Source organism: Psammomys obesus, unplaced genomic scaffold (assembly GCF_907164565.1).
Source record: "Psammomys obesus unplaced genomic scaffold, mPsaObe1.curated_primary_1811, whole genome shotgun sequence".
Taxonomy (NCBI): domain Eukaryota; kingdom Metazoa; phylum Chordata; class Mammalia; order Rodentia; family Muridae; genus Psammomys; species Psammomys obesus.
In genome coordinates, this window is record NW_026592509.1 from 2,502,067 (window position 1) to 2,514,628 (window position 12,562).

The 12,562-nt window shown below is 50.4% G+C and overlaps 1 protein-coding gene across 1 annotated transcript; it reads right to left on the bottom strand.

The window, feature by feature from the left end:
* Nucleotides 1-1,349: 1,349 nt before the first annotated feature.
* Klk12 (kallikrein related peptidase 12) lies at nucleotides 1,350-5,898 on the bottom strand. Its single transcript, XM_055613535.1, has 5 exons — nucleotides 5,862-5,898; nucleotides 5,298-5,457; nucleotides 3,858-4,114; nucleotides 2,857-2,990; nucleotides 1,350-1,701 (listed from the first exon to the last, which is right to left on the bottom strand). Exons 1-5 carry the CDS (start codon nucleotides 5,896-5,898, stop codon nucleotides 1,546-1,548), a joined length of 744 nt encoding a protein of 247 aa, XP_055469510.1. The 3' UTR covers nucleotides 1,350-1,545.
* Nucleotides 5,899-12,562: the final 6,664 nt, after the last annotated feature.

Sequence of the window (12,562 nt, forward strand, 5' to 3'; positions counted from 1 at the left end):
CACAGCAGGTGTGCCAGGGCCCCAGGGCTCCACCGCCGGGCCTTGCTTCTGCTTCTCTGCTGACCCTTCCCTCCTCTCCCAGGTCTCCGCTGCCCAGGCCTCCAGCACTTACTGGGTACTGTAGATAATTTCCTGTCACTCTTCAGCCCCCTGGGCCTCCTCATCGGGTAGCTCCAGGTTCGAAGCCTCACTTCTCCCAGCTTATGTGTTTTTCATTCAGATCTTTCTTCCCCAGGCCTTCCTCTCCTTTCTCCCCTAACCAGATGTAGGACAAGGCGGGGTAGGCCCAGGCTCTGCCGGCAGCCAACCGTGGCCTCAAACCCTACGGGCTCTGCCTCTTCCTACCCAGGTGACGTGGGATGGGCGACTCCACCCCAGGGAAGTTCAGTTTTCTAATCTGTGACATGGGGGTGCCAGCCCTGCCTTGGGGTGGAGCGGGGGTAAAGGCCAGGAGGATGCCGGGAAGGGCCTTCATCCTTGTGCTTTTGGGCCAGTACACCAAGTCCCCTCCTAGGCATTTTTGAGCTGGATCTCTTTTTTTCTGCCTTCTGAAGAGAACGTGGAGACAGGACCCATGGGGCAGGCACAGCCTTGCGTTACTGTGGCTGTGTTGTCTCATTCCGAGACCACCTTGGACCATCTCTGATACAGGAAAACAGAATGGCATCCCATCCCATCCCAGACAGAACATATGAACACTATGGTGCAGTGAGGCATAACACATTACCTCCACTCCAGTCATTTACGTCCAGTTCATGAGAAAGCCAAAAGCTGGGGCTAGAGAAATGGCTCAGCGGTTAGGAGCACTGGCTGCTCTTCCTAGAGGGCCTTGGTTCAATTCCCAGCTCTCACACAGCGGCTCAAAATCGTGTGTAACGTTACTCCCAGAGGACCCAGTGTCCTCTTCCGGCTTCAGTGGGCACTACATATACGTGCTGCACAGACATGCACGCAGGCAAAACACCCATACACATAAAATAAAAATAATTTAAAAGTTAAGCTTCGATTTTCAAACAGATTCCCACTCTGTAGCCCTGGCTGGCCTAGGGCTCACTCGGTAGGCCAGGCTGGCCTCAAACTCAAGGAAGGGATTAGCCTGCCAAGTGAGGCTTTGAACTTGGAGCCATCACCCCTGGCCTGTTTACTTTGAGACAGGGTCTCATGAAGCTCAGAATGGCCTCAAACTCACAGTGTATACCACAATGGCCTTGAACTCCTGATCCTCACCTCTCCACTCGCAGGAGTGAGGCGATCACAGACCTATGCAACCACGCCTGGCAGAAACTCCTGCCCTTCCTGGTTTCCTCCAGTCTTAAACTGCATATTAAACAGCCCCTTCCCTTGGTTGTATAACTTTTATTCCAGACAGTTAGACAGGCCCCTTTCCACTTTCATAGGCACACTTGAGGTTTCAAGAGGCTCCAAGCTCACAAGGGTGGGAGCAGCTTGGAGTGTCGAGGGAGGAGACGCCGGTGCTCCGAGGGTCAGAGCGGCCTTAAGCAGCGCTGCGTGCAGGCAGGAGCGCTATGCAGACAGGGGATGCAGCTAGTTGTTTCTGATGACCGCTCTGATCCAGTCCACGTATTTGCAGATCCTGGTGTAGACTCCTGGAATGCCCTTTTGTCCACAAGGTCCAACGGATCCCCAGGAAACCAGCCCTTGAAGAACCCCTCCACACACCAGGGGTCCTCCAGAGTCGCCCTAGAAGACAGAAACGAGACAGCTACTTACAGAAAGTGGCTCCAAGCCAGTCCCTTGGAGAAACCAACACAGCTAGCTCACATGAAAAACACGGGAACAGCTAGCCAATAGGAAGGAAGATGCCACCCAACTGTGGTTCTGGCCAATCAGTGAAGGGAATGCTTTCTTGCAAGCTGGTCTATAGGTGCTCTGAGGGGATTGGTTGGTATCTGGGCCCTATGACAGAGTGTCCTGTTCTAGGATGAGCAAGAGACCAGGATGCAGCTCCACGCACGGACACAATCAGCTGGTTTTGTGACCTTCACCCAAACCCTCTCTCTTAACATGGGTAACCCAGCTGGTGTATGGTGGGGAAGCCTTGGAGAACCAGCGAAGGGGCCCTGACATATCCAGTCCTGGCTAGTTCTCTGCCCTCTACTGCTTGCCTGCTTGCTCCCCCCTCCGCCTCCTGCCCCTCCATTCTGGGCTCCTCCCTCCTATCCCCTCAGAGTCTCCCATCTCCCCCACCCCACTCCTTCACCTCCCACCTCCCGGGTCTGGGTCTCTTCCGCTTTTCCTCATTTCTGTAAGAATGTGAGGTCAGAATCCAGCTGCGGCTCAAGCTGTCACACTTGGCAGCAAGCCTCCTCTTCCCCTCTCACACACACCAACGGCCACTGTACAGAGATACTGTCTTCCAGCCCCGAGCTCACAGAGCTCCAGGTGCCACGATTCCCCACCTGGGAAATGAGTTTCGTCAAAACGAGTATTGGTGGTCACACAGCTGCGCCCCCCCCGCCCCGCCTCGTTCAGTGCCTCCCACCTGGGAACCAGACCCTGGCTGCAGGGTCTTGCTCTGAAACTTAACCCACTCTCAGAAAGGTATATAAAGAGACGCCTCCTCTTTTGCCATGTGGACTTTGATGCCTCTTCAGGGTCCTGCAGTGCTCGCTGACCCTGGTGCTGGGGCCTGAACACTCCTCGGAGCCCCTGCCATGCTGTCGCCTCTGTCTGTCTGTCCATGGCATTAAGAACTCTCCTAATAAATTCCTTACACCCCAGCAGTCTATCTGTGTCCCTCTTGACTCTCCCCCTCCCCAAAGCTTTTGTCTTCCCCTCCTATTGTCTGCCTGCTTTCTGTCCCTAGTGGTCGGTCACCACTCTGAATTGATTCACCTGACAAGCATCCTTCCCGGCTTCACCACCCGCACACAGCATATTCTCCGTCACTCTTCCAGGGAACACGGCCCAGCATGTGTCATTGGAGACAATGGCGAGGTTGAGGCACTGAAGCCGGTCTGGGAATGGTTCTGGGGAAAGGGAAGATGGGTGACACAGGGGTCCTCTGAGATCCCTACTCTGAGGCTACACTCTTTCCAAGGACATTCAAACCAAATTCTATCTCTCCCCTCAACCCTGCTGCCTCCTAAACACTCTGAGTTTCATGACTCGGTTTCACAGTGACCCTTCTCCCCAGGTCATCAGCCTGGTTTTTCGACCTTTGACATCATTGCTTCGTGATCCAGCCTCACTCGTGTCTTCTTCCTACTGAACCCACATTCTTAGTTTCACTTTAGCTCAGACCTCAGTTCTGCATCTTCCAAACTTTCACTCATTTCATCTCAACTCAAAGAAAAAAAAAGTCTTCTGATATTGGACCATTTGACCCCAGATTCCATGACACAGAAGCCCTGTCCCAAACCCTCTGATTTCCAAATGCAGACCAGATTGTGCTTCGGTGAGCTCAGCTTCCCACCCTAGTGGAGACTGAACCTAAGGGCTCAGTAGAGAGGTCTGGGCTGGGGTTCTACCATTGAGCCACATCTACAGACATTTTCACTTTTTATTTTGACACAGGCTCTTACTCTGTTCCCAAGGCTTGCCTTCAACATTCCACCCTCCAAAGTACCTGAGACTAGAGGCCCAGCAGGTACCAGCTCTGTAATGACCTCTGACACCTAAGCCCATGACTCATGATGTCCTTATGACCCCTCGAGTTACTCTGACCTCTGGCTTCTGGCTCCCTACTCAATCCCCTTAACCTCCGTGACTCTAAAATCTCCTGCCTACCATGACCCTTGACCCTGCTGTTTAACCCCACACCCATGCTTTCCCTGAAGTGAACAATTTGACCTCTTACTCAACATCCCTCACCCCCAACCTCAGGGCCCTCTTACCCCATGGCTTGTTCGTGGTACCCCATCCTGAGATATGACACTTGGCCCCCATAGGTGCACAGGAGCTGGGCAGGGCCAGTGGCCGGACGGCGTGGGTGATTCGGATGGGTCTACCCAGCCGCAGGAGTCGAAGATCATGCTCATGGTTCTTATGGGCACCCTGGTAGCTGGGGTGCGTTATGGAGAAGGTGGTGAGCCTCAACTGTTCCGTCCAGTCCAGCTTGGTGAGGCTGTGTTCCCCAAGGCGCACCACGTATCTGAGGGAATGGTTGGTCAGTGGGTAGCAGATAGGTCACCCTTACCTCTCTCTGTCTCTCCCCCCCTCCTTCTCTGAGTCTCTGTCCCCCATCATCTGTGTGTGTTGGGTTAGTCTTCTACTCATATGACCTCTTTCTGTTGCTCGTTGACAGCAGATGTCATGGAGCAGGATGACCTCTACTATAGCGGCTACCATATTTATCCCCCTGGCCAGCACCAGCAATGCTGCCAGGGCTGTTGCCGAGCAATGGATAAGGAGTACACCACCTCTCTTTCCTGCAAGGAATCTCTTGGTCCCTTGAAATCTGGGCCCCCCCTTTTACAACAAAGTCCAGACCTAGCAAGTGGATCATCTGGGGGGGATGGCTCAGGGAGGGTCCCGGCTGGTGTTTTGTCTACCTAAAGGTGTGCACATCCAGCAGGCAAAATAAAGATACTCTAAGGAGACACTAGTGTCTGTCACCCTGTCTATCAGATAACTGGAGCAATGGACCCAGAAGAAATGGGAATTTCCTTCCTAGGAATGCTAAGGAAAAAGTGCCAACTGGAGGGTAACGTCTCTGAGAAAAAGATTTCAGACAGTTCTGAGAGCTGGCCAGACCCCTTTATGGGTGGGGACTGATGCCCAGACCAGGATGGCTCAGTGGTGGGTAGGAGCACATCTTGGACTGCTTAGAGGAGAATGACATTAGCCCTCCATTCACACCTCATCTCACTCCAGGACCCTGAAGACGACTAGGGGGGCTCACTGGGGCTCTGTCCTCTTCCCACAGTAGCCACATTGAGTAAATCTCCTTTTTACTATTAGTTTGTCTGTTTTAATTGGTTTCTCAAGGAAGGGTGGCTGAACTTGGCTTCTTGGGGTACAGGCTGTGACTCAAGTTCAGTGACACCCTGAGTCTAGCTGGGGTCAAGGAATTCCTGGGGCTGGTGATTAAACACTGTATAGGAAAGGCAACGGCACAGGAGGAAGTGGGAGAGAAACAAAGGCACCATCCCTGCTCCTCCACCCATTTGCACCAGGTCCCACGAGGCAGCACACAGCCCCACTCCAGGAAGTTCTTCTGCACCTCTAGCCTGAAGTTGTCCGACTACAACCTCTTGATACCGTCAGGGGAGACCTACACCTCCCATGGCGTGTTCCTCTGCTCATCCCGAGGAGGGCCCATCCGGGAGGCTTACTTGCCACTGCAGTGAGCAGCTGTAAGGACCCACTTGCGGTCCACAAGGACACCACCACAGCGCAGGTATTTGCCATGGAACAGCCCCACCTGCCAAGGCTGTGAGTTCTTCACACACTCAACACCATTAAAGATCTTCTCCCTGTCTGCCTGGCTGAGGCCTGAGGTGGAGAAATGGGGTTAAGCATAAAGATGTGGGTGGGAGAAAGTACAGGAAAGTAAGAGGCAAAGAGACAACGGCTGAGGGTGCGTGTGATGGTACATGCCTGACATCCTACATGTGATGGAACATGCCTGACATCTAGCGCTCAGGAGACTGAGGCAGGAGAGCTCACACAAGCTTCAGAAAAACTAAACAAAGAGATGGGAGATGAATAGCAGAGCGAGCTGGATGATGCCATGGATACAAGGAGACAGCTAAGGAGGGCTGACCTGTTCCCCATCCTCAGCACCAAGTTGGGGGGCAGCAATTAGTACTTTATGACAAGCAGGGGAGGGAAGGACCCGATCCCAGGGCAGCCACCCCCCCCCCACTTTCCATCCCACCCTGGCTCAGAAAACTCACCCACAACACTCAGGAGCCAGAGAATGCTGGGCCTCATGGTGGACTGCCTCCAGAATCTGCCCGGAAAGATGGAGTATCTGAGCTCACCTCTCCCATGCAGTACCCCTGTCTCTGCCCCCTTTTCTATGTCCCCTTGTGCCCCAGGCCACTCCTTCACAGTTTCCATTTTCTTACCTGTTTGCCCGGTCTCCGATGCCTTAGTCACCTGTCTAGCTTGCCTCTCTGTGCCTCTGCTATCTCCCCGTCCACCTACCTTCCTGCCCTTTCATCGGCTGGCCACCCTGAGAGTCAGTTCTCCTACTGTCCACCTGTCATGATGCCCCACCTGATCCCTTTGTCTCAGCTCATCGGATTTCCGTGTGGCGGTGGGGTGGAAGAGGACGAGGAACACAGGGTGGGGCCTGGCTCTAATCCTGCAGAAACTCTCTTCAGCTAATGACACTTAATTGAGCTTCACAGCTCCAGGAAGACCCAGCCCCACTGCCCACCCCCCAAACCAGCCCAGGGGATGGGCCCAGAGGACAATGACTCAAGGTGTCTGATGAGCAGGATTCTAATCCCCACTCCAGAGAGGAATGAGCTGGGAGGGCAGGGCCCTTAGACACCTTGAGCAGGACCTTCCCAGAAAGGGGCTGGGTAGGGGACAGCGGCATGAGGACTCAGTGGGGAGCTGAAAGCAGAGAGCCCAGGGGTGGAAGAACAGAGACCAGCAGAGACCCCCCAGCCCAGTGGTCAGGGATGTACAATGTGGGCTACTGGGAATTGAATTCTAACTAAATCCCCCTTTAAAGATTTTTTTAAACATTTTGTGTGTTGTGGGTATTTTGTCTGCATGCATATCTGTGTACCTCCTGTGTGCCCGGTGCCAGGAGAGACTGGAAGAGGATGTCAGATCCCCTGGAAATGACTATTTTCAGAGGACCCAAGTTCAGGTCCCAGCGCTGAACTGAGAGTGAACCTGAGTTCAGTCTGATAACAGCCAAGGCTCTTAACTGCTGAGCCATCTCTCTAGTGCCTTGGGTTTCCTTTTGATCTTGTTATTTGTTGTATCTGTTTTGTTTTTGAGACAGGATCTTGCTAGCCCATGCTAGCCCTTGTACTTGTGGTGTAGCTCAGGCTGGCCTCAAATTCAGGCAACTCTCCTGCCTCAGCTTCCTGAGTGCTGGGATCAGAGACATGAGCCTCCACATCTACCTTCTAATCAAATTCTTTGTGTGTGTGGGCTGGCTTGTTTTGTTTTGTTTTAGTTTTTCAAGACAGGATTTATCTGTGTAGTCTTGGCTGTCCTGGACTTGCACTGTAGACCAGACTGGCCTTGAGCTCACAGAGATCCACTTGCCTCTGCCTCCCAAATGCTGGCATTACAGGCGTGCACCGGATTCCCGTTTGTTTCAGAACTGTGTGCAATGCCTATTGAATTACCCCAGGCATTCAGCTAAGCAGGAAATGGAGAAAGAATATCTACACAAGGGGCCTTTTTTCTACCTTCCCATTACTCTTTTTTTATTTGTTTATTTTATTTTATTTCTTTGACAATTTCATACATGCATATACCAAAATTTGACACACCCCTTCCTGATTGCCCACTCTCACGCCTACAGAAAGAGCCCATCTCCTCCCATTTTGATGCCTTTGATTTTGAGCATGGAAGGGGGTATTTATTGGAGCACTTACCAGTGTATACATCACTGGAGAAAATGGCTCTGCTTCCCATGGCTGTAATCCATGGTTGCCCACAGTTCCCCGTGAGGGCGAGGCAAGCTCCTCCCCATCTGTGATGATTGACAGGCCTAATCTCAGTCAGGTCTGGCAGGCCTTGTGCAGGTAACCACAGCAGTGGATTCAAAGCAGTGAGTTCATGAGTACAGTGGCCTTGCCATGTGCAGAAGACACTGTCCAGCAGTGGTCAGCCTAGCCTCTCCCTGGCTTGTCCACTCCTTCGTCTCCTCTTCTGCAATGTTTCCTGAGCCTTGAAGGGGTAATACAGATATTGCATTTATAACTGGGCACAATATAGCCATTATGCAACCTATTATTTTTATGTTTCTTTCATTTTTAAAATACCTTATTATTTTTAAAGTGTGTGTGTTTGTGTTTCTCATCTAGAAGGGAAGGAGGGAGCAAAGGAGAGAAGGAAGATAGAGGGACTGAGATAGGAGGAACAGAGGGGAAGATGCTGCAGAGGAGGGATCCTGATGCACAGAGCCCTGCAAGAAGGGCTTCCTGTAGACATTTCTGGATGGCCACTGCTTCCTTCTGTCCCCCAGGTTGTATCAATGCAATTTTTTTCTCACAACAAAATTCCAAAAGGGAGGGAAGGAGGGAGAGAGGGAGGGCAAGCAAAGCCAGGCAGGTAGTAGTGCACACCTTTAATCCCAGCACTCAGGAGGCAGAGGCAGGTGGATCTCTGAGTTCAAGGCCAGCCTGATCTACAGAGTGAGTTCCAGGACATCCAGGACTACATAGAGGTGGAGGGGGGAGAAAAGAAAAGAATAAAACCAAACAAAACAAAACCCAGCAGATTTCTTTTACTTTTTCACTTAAATGTGTTTGTGTGTTTCTGTGTAGAGGTAGATACATGTGATTGCAGTGCCCACAGAGGGCAGAAGAGGGCATCGGGTCACTTGGTGCTGGGGTTGTAGGCAGTGTGAGCCACATCACATAGTTGCCGGGAAAGAAACTGAGGTCTGCAAGAGCTGTAAGTGCTCTGAACAGCTGAACCATCTTTCCAGCCCCAAGAAAAACTCTTTCAACAATAGTTAGTATTGTTGTGAGGTATTCACTAGAGGGGACTGCTTAAACACAGGTTTAGTCTTTATTAGCTGGGAGGTGACTACACTGGGCATGTGAAACGCCAAATCAGCCCCAGGCCTTCATCAGGGTGAGCTTTTAAGCATAAAAACCATGTCCTGGGCTGACATACTTCAGTTAACAAGATCAGTTAGCCGAACACAGAACTACAGAAGCCAAAGGCAAGATTAGTCAACGTAGAGACTTTCCCAGAACTATGGATTTTAATGGATTAGGCCTTTGTTTTAGTTTTGGCAGGTAATGCTGTCTACATTCTGTTTTATGGCCTGAATGGTACCTTTATCATGGAGTCAGTTGTGCTAAGGACCATTATTTTACTAAACTGATATGTATTTGACCATACAATTTAAGATGCAGGGGCCCACCACTAACCCAAACAGAATGAGAATTGAAGGCCCAATCAGTGCTGATAGCAGAGTAGTTAGCCAGAGGACCAAGAGACTAAGCTGGTATTTTTTTTCTTTCTTTCTTTTTTTTTAGTTTTTAAGTTTTGAGTTCTTCTCTAACCATGGCAAGGTTTGTTTATGTTTGTTTGTTTGTTCCTTTTTAATTTCTACTGACCAATTAATTAACATAGAAACAGCTTCCTTTACCTCATGAGAACTGAGTCTAAGCCTTTTCAGTTTTGTAGGATCATTTCTGCAAGGGAATCTAACCATGGTTTTAATATCTCTAGGTCCTGATCAACCTGTCTATTTACTTTGGAAAGCATCAGAAGAGGCAGATTTAGTCAAACCCTTGGTCCACTCCCACCAAGTGGGCTAACTCAGGAGCTCGGTAACGTTGCTGTTACCCAGATGAATTAACCTACAGGGCAGAGCAGCGGGCATTAGGATAAGGGGGAGTGCCCAGCTGAGATGTTTGGGGCATTAGACAAGTTTCGGCCCTTCGTTAGTTGTCTGTTGTTAATTTGGGCTGCCCCTGGTCACAGAGAGTTCTGTCAGTCATTGGGCTGACAGTCAGCTGTGTTCCTCTCCCTGTGTGGTGCAGGGTCTCAGGGTCTCAGCACAGCCAGAAAGTCCGGCGGATTCCTGGCTAGGAGTGGTTAACTCTATCCCCAGGGTCCCTTCCTGTGGCATAGAGTCTGATTCCCCAGATCTGTTCTGTTTCTCAAAAGCCAGAATATTTTTTAAAGAATTTCCAGACTTTTGATGTTATGGCCATTAGATTACATTTCCCTATTGTGCATTTCTTGGGAGGGAGCTTTCCTTCTGTGTGCTCATCCGTGTGTTTTTGGGAAGCCTCTGTTTTACAACCCCAGTGTTTGCAATGGAAATTCTATTGTTTCTGTCAACGAGGGGGCCCAGCTGCTGGGTGCATAGAATTGCAAACCCTGTATCTGTATCTCAAAAGCTACACTCGAACTGATTTTCTTTTTAAGATACAGTCAGATATTTAAAGTGGACATCAGTATGTAAAGGTCAAAATGGAGTATGGGTAGCTGTTCTGTTGTCACATGGCTACCACCTTCCTTGTACCCGTCTTCCTCAGTTTCCAGACTTGTTTCCATAGGACAAAACACAAGACTCAGGAGGAGGTAGAGGGGCGTGGAGTGGAAGGCCCCGGGGCCCAATGAAACCTTAATTTCAATTAGTCCAGAGACAGTCCGTTTGGCAGCAGCATCTGTGGCTTTTGCTCTCCTGATCAGGGTACGGTGGATGCAAGGTGTAACGTCAGCTCCCTTCACTGCCTTAGGAGTAGGGAGAGTCCGCTTGTATGCGCCCTTCCTGGTTAGTTCCCGCACCCCTTTGGCTTGACTGAGACAGTCTCACTGGACTCACACAAGGGGAAACCGGTGGTAGACTAAGAAGACTCTTCCATAGTCACTGAATAGTCTGTATAGCAGCCTGGAGGGCCCGGGGGGACTAGAGACAGCAACGGTTAGAGTTCTGCCAACTGCTGGTCTCGGAGTCTGGGAAGCTAATCTAAACACAATCCCACAGTAAAGCCCTCCTTACATGGAGTGTAGCAAGCCCTAAGCAAAGCAAAGGAAGGACATCTATCCATCCTTTGCTGGACTCTAATGGGAGTTTTGTTAGAGGTTTCTTTTAATGTCTTGTTTATTATTTTTACCTGGTCAGAGCTCTGAGGTCTACATATGCAATGAAGTTTTCAATCTATGTCTAAACTTTAGCTATTAATTGAAAGGTCTTGGCTATGAAAGCTGGGATAAAGCTCACCATTGCTACAGGGAGGCCAAATCAGAGGACCAATTCCTAAAGGAGCTTTTCAGCTACTTTTTGAGCAGTTTCAGTCTGAGTGGGGAATGCTTCTACCCACCTGGAAAAGTTATCTATATAAACTAGCAAGTACTTTTATCCTCCCTAGCCAGGAAGATCCTGGTGAAGACAGTTTTCCTAGAGCTCACTGGGGTGCTGACATTTCATTCTGACCCCTTCCTGTTTTGGATTCACAAACCTCACAAACCTGACACCCGGTTGGGACATCCTGTACTAGGCTGTCCAGTTTAGGTATAACATACCTTGGTCTGGGCAACTCAGAAGGTTCTGTGAACCCCACATGAGTAGCTGGTGCAGGTCAATTACTAGTCCTGCCAGTTGTTTCTGGGAGAATCTTTCCCTCTGGTGTCCTCCATCAACCTGAGGGTTTGAGCTGTCCATTCCTTCTTTACCATGGAGTATCAGGCAGCACTGGGGTGTGGAATGTTATCAGAGTATCCACAGGCCCCACTGGTTTTAGGGCCATTTGTCCAGCAGCCATTTCAGAAGCACAGCAGTGGAGGACAGTGATTTTTTTTTCCAGCAATGCGAAGCCCTCTTTCTATTTAGATCATACCATGGGCATGCCTGGTAGTAAGCCATGACTGATGGGCTCTGTATGTGGTGGTGGACTTCCCTTTCCCCAGCCTGAGAGCCTGGGTGTGACCAGGCAGCGCTGCTTTCTGGGCTGAGGTACCTGGCTTGGGCCCAAACTGTTTTGGTTAAAGTAACTACTGTAGCTGTTGTATAATATATAATACACCCACCACACAACATGTAAGGTATTAAGATTTATTTGAGGGAAGGGAAAGGGAAAAGAGTTCGGGCCTGAGTAAGCCATGGGGGGTAGAGAGACAGAAAGACAGAGATACAGACAGAGAGGATAAGAGAGAAGTAAGAAGGGAGTGAGGCAGAAGTAAGAGAGAGGTAAGAAGGTCCTGGAGGGTCTTTAATCCTGGGCCGCTAGCAGCGGTGCAGGTGATGAGAGGTTGCTAAGCAACCTGGAGGCAGACTAGTGGGGCCGCCTGTATGCTAAATTCCTCCGGTTCACTTAATTATTTTTTAAATGAGGAACTAAGGGGTGGCAAGGCGGGAATGAGCAGGATGAACTGCTTCTCAAGCAGGACAAGTTAAAGGACATGAATGTAGGTGCACTGAAAATAGCTCTTGGCCACCATTCGAGGGGGAGAGAGGCAGTGAGAGAACCAAAATGTCTAGATTATATGCTGAAAGGGAAGGAGAAGGCCCTGTCCTTGAAAGTTCAGGGTAGTGGGTGGGTGGGGTATGCCTGCCACGCCCTGCAGTAGACAGGGACTGAGGAATGCTGGGAAAACCTGGAGTTGCTTGTCCTGGGCCTGAAGCACACCATTCCAGCCTCTTGTTAATAATAAATGGATAAGGGGAAAATAAATGAAATTGTCTCCGGCTACTTCTGGCTGACACAGTGGCATCAGGGCCAAAAGGCTGAAATGTTAGCCAAGTCTGGAGGCGCAGGCTGTTTTGTGTTGTCCAGGATCTGTGGGAACCTCTGTGGCTTGGAGGAAAGTGCAGGTCCAGGCTGACACGGTCTGCAAGGTTAGACTAGAGCACCTACGGGTAGCTGCTTTGGCACTGTCCTGGATGTGGGAAACCTAGACCTGGAAAGATACTGGCAATTATAAGGGCAGAAGA